The sequence below is a fragment of the Geotrypetes seraphini genome, chromosome 1, assembly GCF_902459505.1.
Source record: "Geotrypetes seraphini chromosome 1, aGeoSer1.1, whole genome shotgun sequence".
Lineage (NCBI taxonomy): Eukaryota > Metazoa > Chordata > Amphibia > Gymnophiona > Dermophiidae > Geotrypetes > Geotrypetes seraphini.
In genome coordinates, this window is record NC_047084.1 from 536,341,380 (window position 1) to 536,367,841 (window position 26,462).

The following is a 26,462-nucleotide window of genomic DNA, read 5'->3' on the forward strand; positions in this document are numbered from 1 at the left end:
TACTCTATTGCAGATTTTGGTATCAACTACGAAGAGGCAAATATTACCCGACAGCCCTTCAGCAATATCACTTACAAAAAATGTTTTTTTTTAAAAAAACAGGCCCAAGAACCGTACCTTGAGGCACACCACTGGTAACATCCCTTCCTCAGAGAGATCTCCATTCATTCCTTTCCTCAAAGATATCTCCATTGACCACTACCTTCTGTCACCTTCCACTCAACCAGTTCTTGACCCAGTCCATCACTTTGGGGCCCATCCCGAGGGCACTCAGCTTATATATTAGATACCTTTGTGGAACATTGTCAAGGGCTTTGCTAAAATCTAAATACACTACATCTAGCACACTCCCTCTATACAATTCTCTAGTCATCCAGTCAAAGAAATTGATCAGATTTGTCTGACAAAACCTGCCTCTAGTGAATCTATGTTGCTTCGGGTCCTGTAATCCATAGGATTCCAAAAATGTCACTATTCTCTGTTTTAAAAGCATTTCCATTAATTTACTTACCACTTAGGCGCAATCACTTATGCTGTGCCAATAGCTGGTTTAACTGAGTGTGCCTAAGTGCATCTGCAATGAACTCAAGTGACATTTTTCTATGTTGCATGTGCCATTTGGTGTCACACCCATGGCTTGCTCATGTGTACGTCCCCTGCAGTTATGCATTATAGCACTTCATGCATTATTTTAAAGAATGGCACCTAGTGCATTTTGGCACATATCTTCCAAATAGGACAGCACTTAAAGAGTGCAAGGCACATATAACTGTACAAGTATAGAATTGCCTCATAAATATTTTAAAACATTAGCATATACCTCGTTGTTTTTCTTTCTTATATTTTAACATTTCTTTATTTGTATATCCTGTAGTTCGTAATATATCTTCAAGAAACATCTCCTTAATTTCAAATGGTCTTCCTTGTACTGAAAAAAATAAAAATATAAAAGTCTATTATCTTATGTTCTTAATGTAGAAATCCAGAATACTGCAGCATAAAATGGCTCAAGCTATACTGAAAACCAAAAATTACTGACCATATGTATAGACACAACATATTGAAGAATATCCCAAAATTTAGGTCCTGAACACTGTGGGGGAAGAGCTTGTGCACTTCCTCTAGCTGTGTGAATTGAGGTCATGGCCATAGGAAAACTGGTAATAGCTGGCTAAATGGAAATGCTCTTTAAACTAACAGTGAGTCGGGTGACAGAAGCGGCTGTGGGAGACCCTTGATAAAGCACGGCTGTGAGAAACATGTCGGGTCATCTTCTCCTGGGTCATTTCAGCTAAAAAAGATAAGTAGCTTTGAAAATGCACATGCAATTAAAGAGTCATGGGACAGGCGACAATGCCCTTTTTGTGAATTACAGCTGGCTAAAAGACAAAAAAAGAAAGCAGGACTAAGTAACAAGACTGCTCCAAAGATATGTATTGGGAACTGTGCTGTTTAACTGTGTGTTTCATTAAAAAAATGATCTGGAGTCAGAAATGCAAGCAAGATGGTAAATCTTGTGGCTGACACAAAATTATTCAGTTATTAAAATAGCAGAGGATTGTGAGGCTATGAAGATGATCTTGTGAAATTAGAAAAGAAGGCATCTAAATGCCAGACGAAATTTAGCATAAACAAGTGCTCAAATTATGCACATAAGGAAAATAATCTCAACAAGAGGTACAAAATACTGGGATCTAAATCAGAAGTTACATAAAATGTAACTTGGAGTCATTCATCATCATGGAAGCACAGTATCAAGAAGATACATGAGAAATAAATTTGTATACTAAATAAACCCCCCCTTTTACTGAACCACAGTAGAGGTTTCTACCTTGGCCTGGGGCACTAAATGCTTCAACACTCATAGAATTCTTATGCCATCAGAGCAGCATCAGAGCATTTAATGCTCCAGGCCACGGTAGAAGTCTCTACCATGGCTTAGTAAGAGAGGGCCTAAGCTTTTTACAATATTAAAAAAATAAAATAAAATCACAAAAAGTTAGAGTAAGGGGAGAATTCATTAACAGGCAATAACGATTATTGCATTATAAACGCTAAAGATGCCCATGATATTCCTATGGGCGTCTTTAGCATTTAGCGCGAGCTAACACGGTAGCATCCATTGAGAAATTCCCCTTTAAATGAGACTAACATAAATGGAAGCTAAAAGGTTCTCATGAAAATGTGATAAAGTGACATACTGTATATGACAGGGCACCCTCCAAAGTATCTCAAAAAGAGATTAACGTCCAGGGCTGCACTAGACAGAATCAGTTTTAAACAGGAATGTTTTTGCAGGACATCTCTCAGTTTGGTTAGTAGGAAATCACTGAAACGATCCCTCTCATGGACTTCATCCTATCACACAGAGAAAAAAAGTAGCAAGTTAGTAAATAAATAAAATCACCTCGCCAAACAGTTGTTTATAACTTCAGACAACTTTAATTACAACAGATTCACAGAACTTTCTGATCTGGGAATTACAGAGTGATGGTGCACTGAAGCCATAGAATAATCTACTGCTCAATAAAGCAGAACTTAAGGCGTTTCCAAACTCTTGTCCCTTACAAATTCACTGACTTACAGATTTACAATGGTTCCAAAAAATCTCCTGATTTCTTGCAGATGCTCAAACATCAATTAGGTAACACCTTTGCAGATGACTATGCATTATTTACCAAGCACGAAGTTGATTTCTTTAAACTGAAAATAAAAAAAATTGTTTTCAACATTTTCCTGTAACTAATGGAAGATTAGGTTCTTACCTCAGTAATCTTTCTGTTAGAAGACAGGATTCTAAACTATAGCTGTTGTCTCCCTGTAATCATGAACTTTGCAGAAGGGTGTCACTCAAAACTCTCAACTCCTCCCCTTCAGGAGTGAACATAAGAACATAAGAATTGACGCTGCTGGGTCAGATCAGTGGTCCATCGTGCCCAGCAGTCCACTCTCGCAGTCGCATCATGCCCAGCAATCTCCCTCTTCAGTTAGTACAAAGCAACCAAACTTCACTGAAACAGAAGAAAAGAGAAGGAGGGGCACAGGAAAATTCTCCATAGACAAACCACATTCTGTTCTGCTCTCTGTATCTCATGACAAATAATAAAGATTAATAATAATGAACAAAAAAATAACATAAATTAGAACTTAGGAGTAGCCAGGAACAACCTGCTAAGTGTAACTGGAACAATTCCATAAAACCCCCCCAAAGTCTAAAGGGAATAGGAGCATTCATACTCCTGTAGTCTTGTTGCTTCTGAATCTTAAATGACAGGAGACGTCCCATAACAGAAACCAACAATGTCTGAGGCAAAAACCAGGTGCGAATCAAAAGTATACTCAGGGCGGGCCGTACAGAATCCTGTCTTCTAACAGAAAGAAGATTACCAAGGTATGAACATAATCTTCCATTCTGTTGCAAAAACATAGGATTCTGTACTATAACTGACATACCAAAGCAGTGCCAAAGGTCTGGGGAGGGGGACATACACAGATGAGCCTGTCTGTAGACTCAAGAGGAATCAAATGCAGTATCCTCTTGAGTCACCATATCCACTCTATACAACCTTGTAAAGGTGTGGAGAGTAGACCAAGTAGCTGCTCTACAGATTTCATTGGATGAAACAGTTTTTCATCAGGTGTTGCAATCGAGATAGGGGGGCTATTTACTGCAGGCAATGTAGGAAGAAGAAATTGCCACGTGGAAGGTTGAAATCACCTTCGGTAGAAAGGAAGGTACTGTCTGCAGAGAAACACCGTATTTTGTAAACCTAAGGAACGGTTCTCTACAGGAGAGAGCCTGTAACTTTGAAATTTGCCTCATGAAAACTAAAGCCTTCTCAGTTTGCTTGCACAAGAAAAAACTGAAAGAGGACCTGTTCTCCACTGCTGAAGAGGAAGAGTTTTTAGTGACACCCTTCTGCAAAGTTCGCAACTACAGGAAGACAACAGCTACAGTACAGAATCCCATATCTTTGCAACAGAAATAATTGCATTCTTTCTGTGCACCTGCACCATTTTTAAATTTTTAATGCATCTTTTAATATTTTCACTTTTCATTCCTTTTTCTGACCTCACATCGCTTCTTCACCTTTTTCTCTTTTTCCCACCCACTTACTGCAGCTTGCTTCCCCCATTGCTAATCACAAGCCTTATTGTTACTCTCTCTATATTCTACTTCCCTCCTTTCTCCTGTAGAAATCACTTAACTGTAGCAGATGCTCTCCAAGGTCAGCAGACTAGCATGGGAATGCTCCTGCTTGTCTTTTCTTGAAGATTTTGGTAGCGATTCAGAGTGCACATGTGCAGCTTGCCACCTGCTATCATCACACGAGACCAACTCAGTCTAATATAATAGCTTAAAGAATACAACAGCAATTGGAGGTAGACAGTATAGCAAGAATATTCATCCTGCTGTCCTCAGAGAAAACCTGCTACAGTTAAACTTTGTTTTTTCTGAGGACCAGAGGAATATAATTTTCTTACTACTGGAGAGTGTCTTAAAACACAATTTTCTTACTACGTACCAGAGTGTCTTAAAACACAAAGGGGAATCCAACTCAGGGCTACAACAAGCAAGGGGTAAAACTTGAACCAAGTACAAAGTAATGTGTTATTAATATTTCTTTTTTTAAAGACAGCCTGGATTGTTGGAGGCTGTTCTCGTTACTTTTACTCTGTTCATTGTTTTGTCTTGAATCCACAATAAAATATTTTTGAACATAAAAAAAAGACAGTCTGAAATTGAAAACAAATGAGCCGGGGGAAGGGGGAAAGGATTTGGATTCTATACCTCAAACAGATTTTGAAGGACTGTCCGACCAAACCAGCTATTGTGTCAGGAGTCTTGTTTTAGACAATAAAGAAATGTAAATGGCCTGAGGTCCATGTTGCAGCTCTACAAATCCCTCTATGGAAGCCTCTGACACTACTAGGGTTCTGACATTGTGAATTTTGACATGAGCTTCCAGAGTTGCACCCAGCCTGGGCATAAGTGAAGGAGATGCAATCTGCTAGCCAATTTGAAAGCATGCATTTTTTGATGGCAGCTCTCATCTTATTTGGATCAAAAGAAACAAAAAGCGATGTGGACTTTCTATAGACTTTAGTCCACTTCTGATAGAAAGTCAAAGTGCTCTTTCAATCCAGTGTGAAGTGCACTTTCACCTTGAGGAGCTTTGGGGAAAATGTTAGCAGAAAATTGACTAAGAGTGAATACAGAGAAGGAATCAAACAACAAACAAAACAGAAAATAAAGCACCATAAGCATAGTAGTTTATAACTGTGGAGGGGTATAATCAAAAGAAATGTCTAAGTCTGTTTTGGGCTTAAGTCACTAGTCGCCCAAAGTTGGCTAAGTAAAATGTCCATTCCCAAAAATACGTCCAAAATAATTTTTTTTCGAAAATCATCTAGTTGGATGACCAGCCGTTTGATCACCCAAACAGCTAAGATGTCTATCGTTATATCCTATTCTTGTTCAAAATTTCATCAAAGTCAAAAATGCCCAGAATAAGACCTTTTGGACATGGGCAGGGTCAGCAAAGTGATGGACTGGACACCCAAACATTGCACCAGAATAGTAGGGTACCTTACAGGGCACTGCTGTGAACTTCACAAAACTGGTGCCACATACTCATTAGAAGATGACACGGGGAAAGATTATGTCCCCTTCACCGCCCCGCCATCCCTTTCACTGCCCCGTCCCTACAGCATCCATACAAGCCTCAGTACTGCAATATTTAGCTTATTCTTTCCTTATAAATCAAAGTTCTGGCTGCTGAACTAGAGAAAGAGATGGTCAGCTGGCAGGGCTTTGTTTATAAATTTTTATCAACACAACTAATATACTACTTTATCCTAAAGCAGAAAAAAAAAAAAAAAAGGAAATAAATATAATTTTTTTTCTACTTCTTGTTGTTTGGTTTCTGCTTTCCTCATCTTCTCATTCAATTCCTTCCATCCACTGTCTGTCTTCTCTCAGCATCTTCCATTTGCTCTGTTACTGTACCTCTCCCTTCACCACCACCCCAATTGGTCTGGCACCCATCTTATTCCCTCTGCTCCCCCCTTTGCTGTCTTCTCCCCATTCTGTCTTCCCCATTTCCCTTCCAGTGTCTTCTGCCCACTCTTGTCTTCCCCATTTCCCTTCCAGCGTCTTCTGTCCACTCTTGTCTTTCCCATTTCCCTTCAGCATCTTCTCCCCACTCTCTCTTCCCCATTTCCCAGCATCTTCTCCCCACTCTCTCTTCCCCATTTCCCAGCATCTTCTCCCCACTCTCTCTTCCCCATTTCCCAGCATCTTCTCCCACTCTCTTCCCCATTTCCCAGTGTTTCTCCCCACTCTCTCTTCCCCCATTTCCCAGCGTCTTCTCCTCACTCTCTCTTCCCCATTTCCCAGCGTCTTCTCTCCATTCTCTCTTCTCTTTCTTCCCTTCAGGCTGCTTCAGCGTCTTCTCCTCTCCATCCCCCCACCCCCAGCACCCTTTGTGCGGTCCAGCAGATCCCTCCTGCCGGCCAGCCCTGCATCACCCTCCCTCTCTTCCCCTTACCTTCTCTTTGTGGCGACTTCTATAAGGCTATGCCTTGTATTGCAGCCGTAGCCTTGAAGTCGCATCGCATTGGCTGCTGGAAAAGTCTCCTCCGATGCAACCGGAAACAGGAAATTGCGTCAGAGCAGACTTTTCCAGTAGCCCGGCGCAGCGCGACTTCAACGCTCTGGCTCCAATACAACGCACAGCCTTATAGAAATCGCCAGAAGGAAAGGGAGGGAGGAAGATGCACGGCAGGCGGGAGAGAGGGGGCTGCCAGACCGCACTCTCGTTCACCGCACGTGCTCACTCCTTTAACTGCGGAGAAAAGACCATTCACCATTCCACGGGGCGGTGAATGGCTTTGTCCCCATACACACGGTGACCTTTTTTTGTCACCGTTTTGGCGGTTAACAACCACCGTGTCATTCTCTAATACACATCTCGCCACAACAACCTTATAAGTCATGGTGAGCCCCCCAAAATACCCCCAAAACCTATTAGACTCACCTGTTTACCACCCCAATAGCCCTTATGGCTGCAAGTACCACTTATATGGCAGTACAGAATGGTTTTAGGAGGTTTTGGTGGGTGCACATGTTTCACCATGCATGCAGTGGTTAGAGTGGCTTATAGGCCTGGGTCCTCCTCTCCATGGTTCACTAGTCCACCCCCCCCAGACTACCTCTGTGCAAGCTCTACTAGGCTTTCCTATGCCAGGCTGCCAACTTCTGAAGTTATGGAGGCAGATATGTGAAGTTTTTATTACGATTTTTATTGCGGTGGGAGGGGGGGATCAGTGATCACTGGGGGAGTGTGTAGAGGTCTGTACTTTGTACCTGAAGTGGTTATCTGATCACTTTGGATATCTTCTTGTGACTTAGACCTGGTTTTAGATGGCCTAAATCACAATATCCAAGTTCCGTCTAGGCAGTGTTGTTAAACTTTTGGTTATACATGCAGTACAACTAAGTCTAGGATGGCCCAAGTCCCACCCAAATCCTACCCTCGTCACTCCTCCTGAAACGCCCCTTTTAGCTCTGGGCGTACTGCAGCACTGTGAAGGCCTAAGTCGTTTTTAGATACATCTAAAACCCGGTTCGATTATCGGCACCTGAATGACTTGTCTCACTGATTGTTCAAGTGCCAATTTAGGCCGGTTTTTATATGTATTTCCATTTCGATTATGAGCCCCATAGGATTTTATTTTGTTCCATTTTTTTGTTTGCATCTGATAAAGAGACCGGTTTGGGGGGTTTTTTCTAATGATTTTCCCTCCTTTTTCATAAAGTTTAAATCTTGATTGTTGCTTTTGATTTCTACCACTTATAAAGGAATCCAACGGATTGGTACAAGGGTGTTCAATAATTTATTTACCTCAATAGGAAAGAAAAGAATTTTCAAATGTTTGATTTATTTTTCAATATAGTCCCCCGATAGCTCCATGCACTTCATCCACTTTTCTTGTAATGACTTTAACCCCTTTGAAAAGAATTCTTCTGTTTGACCTTCCTTGATGTCATCAACACTTGAAAACTGCTATCCACAGAGAGATTTCTTCAAAACTCGGAATGGGAAATGATCTGAGGGAGCCAGGTCAAAATTGTAGAGTGGATGGTTCAGCTGCTGGAATCCACATTCACGGATGGTGACTGTAACATGTGTACCAGCGTACTGTCGTGAAGAAGCAGCATGCCTGCAGTGAGTTTTCCTCCTCTTTTCTCCTTGATTGACTCCCGTAAAGCAATCATTGTGTTGGCGTAACTCTTCCCAGTTATAGTTATCTTCTGAAACAAAAGTCCTTTTATCATCCCATGACATTGCTTGCAGATTTTTCTGTCTTGAGCTTTTATGGGGTAGGTAATATCTTGGGCTTCCACTCAGGATCTCTGTGATAGACCCAAGTCTCATCTCCAGTCACCAAACAATGAAAAAAATTCACTTAGTCTTCATGGAGCATCTTCAAGTTCTTCTGACAGCACTGGAGCCTCGTGGTTTAATGTCATGTCATCAGCATTCTTGGAACCCATCTTACACTAACCTTGGACATGCCCAACTTTTCATGAATTATTTTCCAAACTGCCAAGATGCCCATTTTTTCAGCTATTCCAGAAACCTTAATTTGTCTGTCTAACTAAATTAAATCCTTGACTTTCTTGCATATTTCTATGGAAGTTGCGTCCACAGGCCATCCAGTCTGAGGGTTATCTTCAATGGACTCACTACCTCACTTAAACTGCTTGCTCCAAAATTTTACTTTGTAGGATGATAGGGCAGATTCACCATAAACTGCAGTCATGTTTTCATGGATCTCCTTTGGTTTTTCCCATCTTTTGTGAGAAATTTTATCACTGAATAGTGCTCCAAATCTAGTGGTATCTTATTTGATTCACATGAGGACTCTCCTGACATCCTATCTCTTGGAAAGTTAGACTCACACTGAGCTGCAGCTGTGCATGAGTAACCTTCAGACATGTGACAACATGCACAAACTTGTTTCAACACGCTTGCTACTTCCTTTCATACTCAGGTAGATAAATTATTGAGCGCCCCTCATAAGAAATAATATTAATACTCACATTCAATATCACTTAATGTATACATTCAAATTCATTTCAAATGTTGTATATATCCAAATACACCTCAAACAACGTTACTATTTTTAATTTATCTCTGCATTTATTTCACTTCATTCACTTTTTCTGTATTTTGTTAGCATCTCATTATTTAATAATTGTGCTTAAGAATGTTGCACGGATATATTTTTTTTTAATGTTTCCTTCTTTACTTTCGGATAAACTGTCTTGTCAATGGTTGGTCCTTTTTTGATATTCTGTTATTTTTTTATGCTTTGTGCAGGCCTCTGACACAGGCGATCACACCAAAACACAGACTTTGGCAGATCCATCAATAAAGAGAAGACCAATTGTCCTTAACTCGAAGGCCCTTGGTGTTTTTTTCTAAAAGAACAATTGACTAAGACATAATTCCAACATTATCGAAGGAATGCAGGATGTGCCCACAAAACCACTCTATTATTTTAAAACTTTTGTAGGGTGGATTAGTTACTAAGGCCTGCAGCTCACTTACCCTGTGGACTCAAGTGATTGCCATCAAAAAACAAGACTCTCCAGGTTATGTACTTCAGGTGACAGGTTCAAAAGGAGATACTATTGCAACAAACTGGCTTAAGATCAATAAAATGTAACTGAATCTACAGAAAACAAAGGTACGTATAGATATTTTGTAAAGGTTAGCAACAGCTAGATATGCAGTTTCTTATTCTTGATAATATGCAAATTCCTGTTACTCAGAAAATTAAAATCCTAAGGGTACTGATCAACTCCAAATTGACTTTCTGACTTTATATATTTGCCACTGTCAGTAAATGTTTTTTTCAAATTACAAGTACATTCTGTCTAGCATTTGCTGGACAAAAGGGTATTGCACATCATCATTCATTTCTGGTAACTGTGCGCTTTGATTATTATAATGCCCTTTTCAAAGATCTTTGTAAAAGAGAAATTAGAAATTTACAGCCGATACAAAATATTAGGATCAAGCTGATTTCCAGGACTAAGAAATTTGATCACTTGATCCCACTATTAAAAGCAAAATAATATAATATAATTTTCAAACTTTTAATTTTTAATACACAAAATACACTACTCTGTGCTACCATTATTTTTATCACATTATTTAATCACCTATTCACCCCCATGTTCACTTCACACTGCTCAACAAAATCAATTTGTTTTCCAGGAAAAACCTAACGAAAATATGAGATATCTTTCAGGATTCTGTTCAGTGCTGTGTATCCCATCATGATTTCAAATAGCCTCCCTCTAACACTACATTTAGAAACATTGCACCAGATATTTAGGACCTCTCTCAAAACAAATTTGTTTCAAACATAACAACATGATGGTAGATAAAGGCCAAACGACCCATCCAGTCTGCCCATCCGCATCATCCACTATATAGAAACATAGAAACATGATGGCAGATAAAGGCCAAATGGCCCATATAATTTCAGAAAGTCTTTGACACTTAATCTTATAAAAAGTTTCTCACTGGGAGGAAGTGACATCACTCAACCGAATGGCAGGGTGAATAGTGAGCTCCGTAGGTGCTTTGAGCTACGAGTGCATTAATAGCTTCCCGCGAGCAGTACTACTCCCGATTGAGGACGCAGGGTGGATGCGAGTGTATGGCGAGTCGCCGGCAACTGGAAAAGTTCCATTTTAGTGAAGCAGCAAGCGACAAACGGACAGTGAAGGGATCGGCGTCGCCTCTTATGTAATCCAAGATGGCGCAGTCACCGGGAAAATATCCGCAGCCACAGACCTCTGCTCTTCAAGATGAGAGTGCCTCTGCACTAAAAGCGACACTGTAAGTTTGGTTCCAAGACCTCAAGGCCGAGATGAAGGGGGTAAGGGACGATGTTAAGATGGCAATGGTCGAGCTTCGGGCAGAAGTTGGGGAGCTAGGAGGCAGGGTCGAGGCCTCCGAGCAGCATGTGTCCCGATTGGAGGCTACGATGGAGGAAACAAAGACGGCGATGGCTCAGCAAGTGAAGGAGATGGCAGATCTACAGGCTCAAGTCGAGGACCTGGAAAACAGGTCTTGCAGGAGCAATCTACGCTTCAAAGGAATACCGGAGAATGAGAGGCATAAGGATTGCAAAGCAGTGGTGCAAGAATTTTGTAGTCAATTGTTGGGACCTGAAGAGTTAATAGACTCTGCGGCTATTATTTTATTACGGGCCCATCAAGGTTTGGAAGCAGGTAGACCTGGCACTCCTAAAAACATCATTGCTTGTTTTGGAGACTACTTAGTCAAGGAAAAAATACTCCAAGCTGCCCAAAGACGGCCGCAATTTCAATGGCATGGGATTATAGTGGGAGTCTACCAGGACCTGGCCTTAACTACACTACAGAAGCGCCGGACCTTCAAAGATGTGAATCAAGTGCTGCAGGCAGAGGGGCATCGTTATCGATGGTTGTTCCCATTTAGTGTGTGGATGACTGTTAATGGTAAGTCCCGCCGGGTGGACACCGTGGGTGATGCATGGTTGGCGTTGAAAGACTTGGGTTGTAATAACTTGCCTCCTGATTCAGTGGTGGCGACCACCTCGAAAGGGGAAAGATCTGGGGAACCCTGGTGTACTGTCACCCGATCCACTAAAAAGCTGACCCCGATGGAGACCTGAGGGATTGGTAACATTTTGGAAGGACTGGAGTGGATGATTTGGAATGGGGTTGGAGCGGCTCCAACTCATAACTGTGAACTTTTGAACTATTGGAATTACTGGTACAAGGCTTGGGGAGTGAGGCGGTGGATTTTGGGGGATGACTCTCTGGCCTGTATTGAGGTTTTCTGTGGGATGTGTGTATGAGGTAAGGGAGTATGTGCATGGGTATGGAATACTTGGAGTACGAGGGGATGTTTTGAAGGGGTTTTTGGTAGTATGGCTGTAGAATATGCGGTTTCAGTAGGGATTGGGGTGTTTGAGTGTGGAATGGGGGTTGGTGGGCCTGGTGACATTGTATTATGGTGTGGGAGATGCTAGCATATCTATCAGGGGATGTGAGTGGATGGGAAGTATGGGGAGTCAGATGCCTTTTGGGGGAGACTTCAATCTTTCTCGATGGTTGGTCTGGAACATACTAGATCAGCATGTGTGGGGGGGACGAGATTTGTTGAGGATCGGGTCATGGAATGTTAATGGGTTGAACAGTCCAGGGAAATGAAGTATCGTTTTCAGGGAATTGAAGAGATTGTGTTGGGACATATGCATGTTACAGGAAACATACTTGAGGCCTAGGGATGCTGCTTTATTGCAGCATCCTACCTTTGAATATGTTTGGACACATCAGGGAAAGAATACATCTAAAAACGGGTGGGATTGCGATCTTGGTGAAAAGGGGACTGGGACTAGTAATAGATCAGGTATATAGGGATCCCCAGGGGAGATGTTTAGCTTTACGAGGAACATTACAGGGGCAACGGGTGACACTAGTGAACATTTATGGACCAAGTGTGGATCAGGCTGTGTTCTATCATCATTTGAAAGCTGAGTTGTTGCAGTTTCTTCAGGGGGTGGTGTTCAGGAGGGGATTTCCATGTTTTCCCGGATGGGAGACTGGGCCATTCCAAGGGAGGGGGGATTTCAACGGGGGCAGTTCGTGCTTTTCGGGTGTTCATGCGTACCCTGGGTTTAGTGGATTGCTGGCACCTTCTGATTAAAAAAAAAAAAAGTTTCTCACTGGCACTTATGGCTACAATTTGAGATGCTGAGGGACAGGAGAGCACAACAACAAAATAATTTGATCTCCCTTTCCTATTACATTCTAATTCATTCTGTTTATCTCTTGTTTATTATTATATTGTATAACATCTTAATAGTTGCTCCCCAAGGCAAGATTTTCAAATAAAGTGAATTTTGAACCTTTCATCAGCTGGGTGGGGACAACATTGAGATCCCATGATGCTGTAAGGGGCCTGATGAGATTTTTCAACAGAAAGAAATCCCACATGAAGCAAACAACTAAAGGCAGATCAAAGAAGGGCTTACCCTCTACACATGGTCATGAGCTCCAACTGCACTTAGGTGAACCATTATAGAGATGATCTTGAGACTCAACTCTGACAAACGTAGAATGGTAGAAAAGCACTCACCAACACTGATCTTCACAGGCTAGCTCCAGATCTGTCTCAGCCAGTGAAACGTGATCGAAACCAGCTCCCCACTTCTTGAATTTCAGGAGAGATTTAACTATAAGGGACACTGGAGGATACATATACAGAAGACCCTCACTCCAAATGAAGAGAAACGCATCCATGACTAATCAACCATGTGATCCCCGTCTGAAGCAATACCGAGAGATTGTCCAGATTATTGTAAATTAACCAGCAAGGAGACACTCCTTAAGAGGAGTAGTGACAGTGATTGCATCCTTTGGCTTGTGTCCATTAGGGTCCATTAGGGTCTATTGAGCCTACCTCAAATTGAGGCATGCCATAGGAGTTGCATGGACAGTGGAGGTCATGTGGCCTAACAACCTCAACATCTGCCAAGTTGATACCTGCTGGCTCTGCTGCACCTCTCTGACCACCAAGACGAGAGCTCCTACCCTTTACTGAGGGAGGAATGCATTCACCTGAGTCATGTCTAGCAGGGCTCCAATGAACTCTAGTTGGTGAGATGGGTGTAGGTGGGATTTGGGTAATTATAATAAATCCTAGTACCTCCAGCACTCAAATGTTTCTGTGCACCTTCCTCAGACTTGCTCTTGACCAAATAGGGAACAACATTCTGCATCTGCGTAGGGAACAACAGTCTGCGTAGAGATGCTGCAACTACTGCTAAGCATTTAGTGAATGTCTTGGTTGCTAAAGGTCAAATGGCAGTATGCAATACTCGTAGTGATGTTTCCTTACTCTATCACATGAAATACAATACAATTGATTCTTGTATCTTACATAATACCTTAGCAACTCTACGTGAGTAAAAATACACAAGAGACTGGATGGCATGCAAAATGCCAAGCTGCCCATTCTGTTCCTATGGGTTCCTATGGGTGGTTCAGCATTTAGCGTGTGCTGCTCGACAGCACAGCTTTGTAAAAGCCTGCCTAGGTCTGTGAAATAGGAATTCATTGTAAAGCCCTTGGGTCACCTGAAAAAGGCAGCCTGACAAATATAAGAAGCAGGCATTCATATCTTTGCATAGTCTGCACAATATGACTCAATGATTATCTTCCTGAGAGAGAGAGAATTCTGATTACCTACAGCAAAGTACCTATACTTTTAAGCAAGCTGAAAAGTGTGCGTCTTGCAAGTCAATAAGCTTCAGGTTCACCATTAGCACCTTAACTACCTGTTAGCACAACCAAATATGCCTACTCTTGAAGAGCAATACCTGTGTTCTTACAACTTCAAGTCGGTCCTGCTAACCTCATAATGACACACATGTGCATTTGTAGGCACTTGTCACACAGTAGAGTTTTGCTGGACTTGCTTTCAATCCTCCTCTGGATGGTACCATATACTTTGGGTGAGCAATTTTAATTTTTCAACTGTTATGAGGACACAAAACTGTATTATCGGGGCTGCGTGTTGGAGACCACTGTTCTAGACTTTATGAAAAATGAAATAAGTTCATGCTCTTACCACAATAACATGTGTCACAGTGGATAGTGTGCTGTCTCCTGCCATCAATGTACGAAGTAAAACACCATTAGTGCAAAATGTCAGAAGAGTCTTTGGAGAAACCCTAAAACAAACAAATAAGTGACTCAGTTTGAATTTAGCTTATACTTTTTTCAGTATTAGTGAAAGATGTTATATTCAGGTGTAATAGATTATAAGCTCTTTAGGGACAAGAAAATACATAGGAGACCCTTTTACCAAGCAGAATTAGGCATCAACATGGGCCTAATGCAGTAAACAATGCTCTATCATGGGACACACTACAGTGTCTCATGGTAGTTTTTGAATAGGCATGCACTAAATTTTTTTTTTTTTTTTGGTGGGAGGTTAAGGGGTATATGCCAGTTGGCTCATATACATTACTGTGCACTAAGAGGGGCATAATCAGAAAAAATCCATTTAAGTCCCTTTTTGGCCCAAGGCCCTAAATGTTGACAATAGAAGTAGGGAAAATGTCCATTATCAAAAAAAAAACGTCCAAAAGGAGGGTTTTTAAAAAAAATAATGGCCTGCCTCTAGGTTCAGCTGTTTAAACGCCCAGACCACCACTACGTCTACACTAACAACATATAATTAACCAAAAAAAAGCCTAAGCCCCAAACGCCCAACACAAGAGCTTTTAGGCGAAGGAGGAGCCAGTCCTTCGCCTAAAAGCTGGATTCTGTAACCGGTGTCTGTCAAAAACAACACCGATTACAGAATCCACACCCCACCCCTACCCCCTCCTGCCCCGTCGAACCGCGTCTTCCCCACCGATGTTGTCGGGGGGAGTCACGGCTCGATGGGGCAGGAGGGCTTGGGCTCCCTCCAGCCCGATGTTGTCGGGGGGGGGGGTCGCGGCTCGATGGGGCAGGAGGGCTTGGGCTCCCTCCTGCCTGGATCGTTCTGTGGGGGAGGTGATGCATCGTGGCAGGAGAGATTGGATATCTCCCCTGCCGCGATGCGATCAGCTGCCATCAGCTCAGCGGGCCCTTTTTCGGCACTTATACCTGTTTTGACTTGGCCTCCTAAAGTTTTGGTTATACCTGCTGGACGCCTAGGTCTAGGTCGGCCCACCTCCCACCCTTTCCCTTCCTCTAAAAATGCCTCTTTTTGCTCTATATGTTTAGAGGCAGGGAAAAGGCTTGAGCTGGTTTTAGATACGTCTAAAACCAGCTTTGGTTATGGGTACTTGGACGATCAGGCTTCTTGATCATCCAAGTACCGGTATAGGCACTTTTTAGATGTTTGGGTTTTTTTTATTATGAGCCCCTAAATGTTTAACACACAGATAACGCAGAGGCCCTTATTGCCTATAAAACAGATGTCAATTAGTGCTCCCAGAGTCATTTTAAAAATGATCACATGCTACTGACAACATTAGCACATGGCCATTAATGGGAAAAAAATAGAAAATTTGGGGCTTTAGAGCCATGGTAAAAGATGTTCTTAATGTGCAATAAAGACCCACGTAAGAGCGCATCAAGGCCAGTTTTTAACTGTTGCTTAGTAAAAGGACCTCCCAAGTCTGTACCTTAAGCAATGAAGGGTTAAGTGACTTGCCTAAGATCACAAGAAGGCACAATGGGATTCAGGTCCTGGCTTCCATGGTTCTCAGCCCCCTACTCTAATCTTTAGACTACTTCTTCACTCCAGTCCCATAACACTTTACAAAGTAAGACCTGAAGAACTGGTTTGGCTTTAGCAAAATATTGACTTTACCTGCTCTCCAGTCGGATCTGATAGCCTATTGTCTGTCCAATCTTTTCCCCTCTCTCTGCAGCAACCCTTTCAGCCACAGAAATAGCTGCCAAACGCCTTGGCTGAGTGCAGAATATACGACAGGGGATGCCATTCTTGTAACAATCATCCAGAAGGAACTGAGGAATCTAAAACAGAGAGAGTACATGTAGAAAAAAAAGTTAAATATTTCCTCCTCAAGAGGAAATAATACAAATTAGCTAAAGAAAAAGTATTCATTTTAGGAGGAAGTGATAAAAGCCTACAAGCATGGCTAATTTTTAGGAGAGCTCATAGATAGTGGCCCAGATAATGTCCCTTCAGATTTTAAACAAAGGTGCAAAATTCCAATAGAAAGAGCAATCTTTTTTTTTTTTAAGTTCAAATGTTTTTATTAAGGATAAAGTGGAAATAACAACAGAAGATAAAGAATAATAATTTTGACATTGTGTTCATGAGAGAAACAAAGGGTGCTGCTTATACGAGTTACAGGTACATAAGAAATACATTGGCTGGTAAACAGAATCAAAATATTAGTGATCTGATGTCACAAATGATGAGGTTATAAGAGTCGAATCATTATCATTTAGGGCATGTTAATAAACTCAGAGCAATAAGCAATTAAAGGAGACCAAGTTTTGTTGTAATTGCAAAGGGAAGCAGATCTTTCCGCCATGGCTTTTTCATATTTGTTAATAAGGCAGAGATTATTCCACCAGGTGTGATATTCAATCTGCGAAAGGTCTTTCCAGCAACGAAGGACATTTTGTATAGCTAAAGACATCATTATAGACAGTAATTTACATTCAAAGGGGTCAAGGGAGGAGGAAATGCCATTAGAGGTCAGGATGACAATGTTAAAAGTAAGCGGTTCTTGAATGTGTAATACTGAGCAAATAGTTTGCCATACCTTCTCCCAATATAATGTCAGGTGTGCACAAGAAAATAGTAGGTGTCTCAGCGAGCCAGTATGAGTTAAGCAAGACCAACAGCTGATAGGTTTTGTTGGGTCAATCTTATGGGCTAGAAGGGGGGTCCAAACTGCTCTATGGAGAACAAAATACATCGATTGTAATAGTGATGCTGATTTGATGGATTTAAACAGTTGTTGCCAGATGACCGTCCAATCTATAGCATCCGATGGAAGGTTTAGATCTTCATTCCACTTGAGGGCTGAATACTTAGGAATACCGAAATAAGATTTCTGAAGCCATTTATACCATAGTGAAGCTCTGTAGCGCCAAGCAGAAAATTTGGATAAGAGTGACTCCAGGCTTGGGTGAGATGCTAATGTAAGAGGGTCCGATATCTCTTTCTTGATACAATGCATTAATTGGATCCATTGGAATTGTTGGTTGCTTGGTAAATTCCATTTTAGAGAAAGATCCTGAAAAGACATCCAAGTGCCATCCTGCATCAGATCTTGGATTGTGAGTATACCCTGGAGTTGCCATTGTCGCCAGGAAATTGGAGAGCCTTGGATTTGGAATCTGGCGTTGTTCCAAATGGGAATGAGTTTAGACTTGTCCCAACTTGAGGGGGCGTGGCTTGGACGCGAATGAAGACGGTTGGGTGAAAGTATAGCTCCGTACAAACAGGCTTAATTTTCAGGAAAAAACTACAAAAAAAAAAAAAAAAAGATTTTACATTTAAATTAAACTTTGCCTCCTTAATCAAGTTGGAGAAAGAGGGGTGCCTTTCTCGATCCTGGTACGTTTTTGAATGAGAGTCGGGAGACAGAGGTGCCGTTTTTATTTCTGGGAAGTGAGGAGTGGAGGGCTAAGTACGTCTCAGCAGCTCTTGAATATTATCGGAGGAGACTGATTTGAGACGCCATAGGGCAGAGGAGGCTTCCTTTCCCCTCTTTGGCACGGTTTGAGTCCTGCGGTGTGAAACGCTGGAGGAGAGGTTCCCCGAGTGGGATTTGCGGGCGGTTGCTCGATGCGCGATCGCGGCCATCTTGGATCGAAAAAAAAAAAAAATTAATTATTAATAGACAAAGTCTGTGACTGCCGGTGAGCTGCTTAGTGATAGGGATAAAGGATTTGAAACGCTTAATGCCTGTCATACTAAGGAAATAGGCTATCTTGGATTAATTGTCCTCTGCTGGAAATAAGGCAAGGTCTGTAGTAAATCTACTGAACAATCTCTGCTGTTGTATTTGAAAAGATCAGATATAGGAGATTGTATGTTTTTCTCAGCGTTTGGTCCATGAGAAAAGGACAAATAAAAGGATTAATGTAATCTGAAAAAAAAAGTGACATTGAGATAATTGAGAGATGCTGAAATAAAAATATTGGATGGAATATTGCTCTCCTTGGTAGAGGCTGCGATTGGGCTTATAAGAGGAGAGCTAGAAAAGAAGGCTACAAATTTTTCAGCACTGAAGCTAGATGTCACAACAAGTTTGATAAATTAATCCTATAAAAGAATAACCAGCCATATCTAAAAAGGAATTGCTACTCTGAGTCTTATTGCCTTCATAGAGACTGAGATAAGGCTTGAAGGAAAAAAAAAAAGAAAGATTACTGACATTTTTCTCAAAGCAATAGAACCTAAGACAAATAACTTACAGTTGCTTTAAGAATACTGAGAAAAAAGGGGCGTGGCTTGGACGGATGGTTGGATAAACGAATAGCTCCTTATATGCAAATAAATTAAAAAGATCTACTATCAAATATTTTAATTTTAAAGAAACTAAAATATATATTGAAATATGACTTCAACTAAACAAAATAAAGCTGAATTGGGAGCTGGAACATCCGGAAGTAATAAGAGGTCGAAACCTGAGCCAGGTACACCCTCTAAAATCCCATTACCAACAGAAAAAAATCTGGATGTTATGGAAGAACTAAGACAAATAAAAGAAATTGTCTTAGATAGTAACAAAAAACTACAAAAAGCAATGGAAGATGCTGCAATCCTAACTAAAAGAGTAGACATTACAGAAAATAGAATTTCAACATTAGAAGATATTACAGAACAATTAAATACAGATATGAATCACAGCAAAATCATATGGAAAGAAATAACAGAGATAAAAAAAAATCTTGAAGACAGCCGGAATCGTGAAAGACGGAACAATTTAAGAATAATCGGATTACCTGAAGGAGTGGAAAAGAATGATCCGATTGCATTCCTTGAAAAATTTCTACCTAAAATACTACCACTGAAATTTAAAACGGAACTGGAAATTGAAAGAGCTCATAGGATTCCAACACAAAGAAATAACACTCAAACAGGTCCAAGAACTTTAATTTTCAAACTTTTAAGGCATCAACAAGCAGTTGAAATTTGCCAATTAGCCAAGGAAATCAAAAATCTTAAATGCCAAGATTCAAAAATATACATTGTCCCGGACTTTGCAAAAGAAACAGCAACAAGAAGAAAACAATTTTTAGATATGAGGCCACAACTAAGATCTCTAGGAGCTAGATTTGGGCTCCTCTATCCGGCGATTATGAAGGTTACCATTGCTAACAAAACGCAAAATTTTACAGATCCAAAAAAACTACAGGAATTTATAAATCAAATGGAGCAACCTATGACAATCTAAAAAACAATTAATGAGTTCATACTAAAGAATATTGACGGTTAAAGATAGTTCAGAACGGAAAACAATGGAAAAAGAACACACAAGGATCGAATTAAAGACTTAAACAACTCTCAACATTCTCCTTGGAAAACAAGAAAACTGAAAAATACAATAAAATTCTAGAATTCTACTCAGAATAAATAAGATAAACTTACTGGAAGGAATGAAAATGAATTGAAACACATCTCCGAACTCAAATAATGACGAAGAAAGTTTTTTCAACAAACTTAAAATATACTGATTGAATGAGAAATTTTGAAAGCGGAGTCATAATAAGAAAGAGAATCATCCTTCAATATATATCTCAAATTTTATGTTCTTTTATTTATTAAGTGGAATTTTAGTACCCATAATTGTTCAACCTGGCAATCCTCTATGAGAGATAAAATGAGGGTTTTTGGCACAGGACTTCACTCTTATCTGTACAGGCCTCAGATACTTTAAAATCATAGATATCTAGAGAGTATACTATTGAGAAAGAACTTATAAGAACACTAATGGGAGTGTTAGCTTCTTTTAATTGACACTCTCTTGTGAATTATAAGAAAATAATGAGTATAGGAGATGGGAGGATTCCTGTGCTGAAGACTCTTGTTACAGTTCTGAGGAAAGAGGCTAAATTGGAAAGCTTTTTAAAGCAAAAATAATATTCCACCTGAAAAGAAACGAATTGTAATGAAATGTTCTTAGATATAAATGATTTAATATAATCATTCTTATGGATTTAAAGACATACAAATACAGAAAATAATCTTTCAATACATAAGAATGAAAAACTTTTTACTTATTCTTATAATTAATAATAAAATAAGAGAAAATATACAGAAATAGGGAAAAAATGGTAGTACTTTAGATAATTATTAATAGCTTGTTGGAGTTATCTAAATCTAACCTCAACCTGCGTATCCAAGTTTTCGTAATTAATAAGGGGGGGAAGGGAGGGATAAGAGGGATGGGAGGGAATAAAAGGGAAATATATAAGGTAATCATGGGAATAAAGGAAAAAAGAGAAATGAAATACTTAAAACATTGGGAAAATATACATAATTTAATACCTGAAAATTTAAAAATAAATGGATATTAAAATTATGTCTTTAAATGTTAACGGTCTAAATCATATGATTAAAAGAAAAAAAGCACTATCATTTTTAAAAAGGCAAGATGCAGATATATGCCTTATACAAGAGACCCACCTCTCACATATAGAATCTAAAAAGCTAGAAGGAGGCTGGGTCAAACAGTGTTTTTTCTCACCAGCTACAGGGAAAAAAGCAGGTGTTGCTATTTTAATTAATAAAAAATGCTCTGCTTCATTTAAACTAAAAGCTTCAGATATTCATGGAAGATGGATAATGGTGGAAATGAATATGGGAAATACTACCATGACGTTAATCAACATATACGCCCCTAATTCGAACCAAAATGAATTCTTTAAAACTCTTCAACAACTGATCATACCACTGGCTACTTCAAATCTTATAGTAGCAGGGGACTTCAACGCTGTAATGGATCCTTTATTAGATAAAAACCCAAGTAGAATTATGAAATCTATGGGACTAGATAATTTGATTCAATCTTGTGATTTAATAGATATATGGAGAATACTTCATTTTGATGGTCGGGAATTTTCTTTCTGTTCTCATGTTCACAATTCTTTTTCAAGAATAGATTATATCTTTACTTCAAAACATCTTGCACATCAAGTGACACAAGCAGCCATTGATCCAATTATTCTATCTGACCATGGTGGAGTGTGGATCAAAATTAAAACTACATATCAAAATAATAACAGACCAATTTGGAAAATAGATAATACAATGTTGGTTGACAAAAATTTTTGTGAAAATCTTCTAACAAAAATGAAAGAATTTTTTCAAATAAATGATAATGATGATATTAACAGAGAAACTTTATGGGATGCCTTTAAGGCAACAATTAGAGGACAAATAATTTCTTATTCGGCTTTTCTAAAAAAACAAATTAAAAAACAATTTTTAATCTTAGAAAAAGAGATAAAAAATTTAGAATCAAAACTTATAGAAAAATGGGAATATTCTATTCAACAAGAATTATTAAAATTAAAAGGTAAATATAATGAGATCTCATCTAAGATGATTAGGAAAGATTTATTTTCTCAACAAACATTGTACTATGGTAATTCAAACAAATCAGGAAGAATATTGGCAAACTATCTTAAAGCGAAAAAAAGAAAAACAAAATTAATAGCAATAAAATATGAAAATGGAAATACATATACACAAATTGAACCTATATTAAAACAATTCTTAAAATTCTATAAATCTCTTTATTCTTCCGAAAATTATCCAAATAAAGAAAAAGATGGTTTTGAATTTTAAAAATGTTAGAGGGTCCAAAAGTTCCTGAACATATAAAACGAAGTTTGGAAGAACCAATATCACTAAAAGAACTAGGAACAGCTTTGAAGTCCCTTAGAGTTGGATCCGCTCCAGGTGGTGATGGATATACAGTGGAATTTTATAAAACATTTCAAAACTTTTTATTACCCTATTTATTAAATCTCTATCAATATCAACTCAATAAAGGTTGTATTAAAGGCACTATAGCAGAATCTTTGACTATTGTTTTGCCAAAGTCCAATAAAGATCCCACTTTGGTATCAAACTATAGACCAATATCTTTAATAAATGTAGATGGAAAATTATTAGCAAAAATACTTGCGCTAAGATTAGCTAAAGCTCTCCCCCATATAATAGGTATGCATCAAACAGGATTCGTTGCTCAAAGACATTCATCTCACAATACCAGATTAACATTCCATATGTTATATTTAACAAAGAAAATGAATGAACCTACTTTTGCAATTTCATTAGATGCAGAAAAGGCCTTTGATAGAGTAGAATGGCCTTTTATGTATCAAGCAATGGAATGGTTTGGTATAGGTCCTGGATTTATACAAATGATACAAACAATGTATAGCTCCCCTTCTGCTAGACTATATATTAATAATACGTTTTCAGAAAAATTTAATCTACAGAGAGGAGTTAGACAAGGATGTCCCTTATCCCCTTTGCTGTTTGATATTGTTTTAGAACCCTTAATATTAGCTATCCAACAAGCTAAGGAGATACAGGGTATACCTCATTCAGATAAAGAATATAAGATATCTGCTTACGCAGATGATTTATTACTATATCTGAAGAATCCAGAATCCACCATTCCACATCTACTTGAATTGATTGAGAAATTTGGAAATTTTTCAGGATATAAAATTAATTGGAATAAATCAGAAATTCTTCCACTAAATATACATTGTACAAAAGGTTTATTTGATACATTCCCTTTTGTTTGGAAGGAAGAATATATTAAATACCTTGGAATTTTGATAACAAAAACAGTAGACGAAACAATGAAAATTAATGAAAAATGCTTATTACAAAAAGTAACAGAAATGTGTGAGCAATGGAATCCTTTGCACTTATCTTGGTGGGGAAGAGTACAAACGGTAAAAATGATGATTTTACCGATAGTATGTTACCAAATGGGGATGATACCAGCTTTCTTTCAAGATTCGTTTTATACAAAAATTAATAGGACTTTGACAAAATTTATATGGCTTAATAAAAAACCAAGAATTGCTCTAGCGTCATTACAAAGACCAATTAAGGAGGGAGGGGTAAATTTTCCCAATTTTTATAGGTATCATCAAGCCTATATCTTACGTCATGGTATGTATTGGATCCTCCCAGAACCCACAGATAATACTCCAGATTGGTTTTGGCTAGAATGGAGACTTATGTTTCCATTACGTCTTAATCATGTAATTAGTATCAAAATGCCAAGGTTATACAAAGATCATAAAATCTTTATGGATACCTGGAAAACTCTAAAATACATAAGTAATCTTACTCAAATTCCAATTAGTAAATCAACCAACCAAACTATATGGCTAAACCCCAAGATCAAAATTGGCGGTTTTAAAGTCATCTGGAAACATTGGATGATAGCAGGCATTCGCACTTTGGATGATGTAATTAAAAATGATAAATTGCTGGAGTTTTCACAATTGCAACAAAAATTTGGTCTCAATAAAACACAATATTTTAAATGGTTGCAATTGAAGCAATCTATTCAGAAAGGGTTCCCTGAATGGAAAGATCTTGCTAAATATCACAGTTTGGAATTCTTATGTTTCCAGATGGACTCAATAGGTCACAAAGCCGCACAGTGGTATAAATTAATATCCGGATATATAAATAAAAAACCAAAAAATGGTCTTAGAGACATTTGGAGCATTGAGATAAAACACCAAATTAGTGCATCTCAATGGCCACGACTTTGGTCTTGGAGGCTAAAATGTACGGTGTCAGCATCTATGAGACAAACTTGGTTTTTTCTTCTTCATAGAGCTTTTTGGACCCCTACTCGTTTACAAAAAATAGATAGTTCAAGATCTAATAGATGCTGGCACTGTCATATTGAAATTGGGACATTAGATCATCTTTTATTCTTTTGTCCATTTATCCTATCATTCTGGAAATCAATTTGGCCCCAAATTAACAGGTTGTTAGAAAATCCAGTAGCCTTGACATATGATACTATATTATTTGGAACAACTATGAGAGCAAAAAGTCAAATTTCATCCAGTAATAACAAACTTTTATTTATTTTAACTGGAATTGCAATACAACAAATTACATTCAATTGGAAACAACATGATAGATTGAATTATATGTTCTGGTGGAATTCGGTATGCCACATATATAAAATGGAACACGCTATTGCAACACACAAAGGATACATGAATAAATTTAAAAAAATATGGGGACCATTAACCGATTTTTGTAAAGAAGGATAATTTTTCCCATAAATAAAACTGGAAATATTTGAAGACCGTTAACATGATTTCTCTAATGAACTTTTCCCATGATAAGATAATTGTAAAGAGGGAAATGGGGTGGGTTTTTCAATTTTGATTATTACATACTAAATTAATATTCAAAGAATATACAATAAAATCGATTAATATATTATTGGTTGGGAAGGAGGGTGGGACAGGGGATTATTATATTAATGTTAAACTTGATATTAATATATGAGTTATTCAAGTGTGTATTTAAGTTTCTATTGAGTTTATTTGTAACACTTGTTGTAACACAAAAAAATGAATAAAGATTTTAAACGCAAAAGACTTGTCCCAACCCACATTAAGTTGGGAATCAACCTTGCGTAGAGCAGATGCGTAAGAGATAAGAATTGGATCCGTTTTGTCCAGTCTGGACAGTTGAGTTCCCATCAAAAACTGCATACGAGTCTTGCCGTATTTAAGGTTTTCCAATAGCTGCCAGGACGACGTTTCAGATGCTAGTAGTGATGGATAATGTTGGGACCATTGTCTAATTAGATATGCACAGTGATAGTGAAATAGATCAGGAAAGTTGACCCCCCCACAAGACTTGTCCGCCTTAAGTTTAAGTAGAGCTATCCGTGGCTGCTTGTTTTTCCATAAGAAGCGAGACAATATGGATTCAATGTTTTTGTAGAACGAAGATGGTAGTAGGAAAGGAATCATGCTTAGAACGTAGTTGAGTTTTGGCGTTATCATCATTCTGATGGTTTCCAGTCGACCCCACCAGGATAAGGACAAGGGGGACCATTTGCTCGTGGTAGATTTGGCGATGTTGAGAAGATAGTCAATATTGAGTTGAGTAGTCTCTTCTAACGAGGGGCCAAACATGACTCCCAGATATTTCATTTTTGAACTCGACCAGGTGACGCCTAGGGATTTCACTTCTGATTCCATAGAGGGACAATTGAGCGGCATCACCTCAGTCTTGCCGGTGTTGAGTTTGTAGCCAGATTCCAAGGAGTATTCATTAATAATTTGAAAAAGTGGTGTAAGTGAGGAGGGTGACATGTATAGTAGTATGTCATCGGCGTAGGCTGAAGTTTTGATTTCCAGATCACGGAACTTGAATCCCTCTATGTTGAGGGACGAGCGAATAGCTATGAGCAGTGGTTCAAGGGCCAAATCGAAGAGTAAGGGGGACAGAGGGCAGCCCTGTCTGGTACCTCTGGATGGTTGAAAGGGAGCTGAGAGTGATCCGTTTATGAGGGTCCTGGTAGAAGGGGAGGAGTAAAGGATACAAACTTTATCAATGAAGGACTGAGATATTCCAAACCATCGCAACACAGAGAACATGAAAGGCCACTCCACTCTATCAAAGGCTTTCTCTGCGTCTAGACCCACCGCTATGAGATCTTGTTTACAGTTTTGAGCCTGGTTGATGACATGTGAAAAGATACGGGTATTATCATTGGAGTATCTGCCGGTGATGAAGCCACATTGATCAGGGGAGATTAATCTTGTAATAACAGATTGTAGACGATTGGCTAAAAGTTTTGCGTATATCTTCGCGTCCACA

At 39.1% G+C, this 26,462-nt stretch overlaps 1 protein-coding gene across 5 annotated transcripts in view; it reads right to left on the reverse strand.

Annotated features, from left to right (window-relative positions):
* The window catches only part of YTHDC2 (YTH domain containing 2), a 217,440-nt gene that overhangs the window by 156,022 nt on the left and 34,956 nt on the right, over positions 1–26,462 (reverse strand). For all 5 annotated transcript variants that reach the window (XM_033929088.1, XM_033929090.1, XM_033929087.1 and 2 more), the window contains exons 6-9: positions 16,446–16,612; positions 14,706–14,808; positions 2,202–2,358; positions 821–928 (exon numbers count right to left, since the gene is read on the reverse strand). In XM_033929088.1, coding sequence (XP_033784979.1) covers positions 821–928; positions 2,202–2,358; positions 14,706–14,808; positions 16,446–16,612 — 535 coding nt within the window. The remainder of the gene's footprint in view (positions 1–820; positions 929–2,201; positions 2,359–14,705; positions 14,809–16,445; positions 16,613–26,462) is intronic.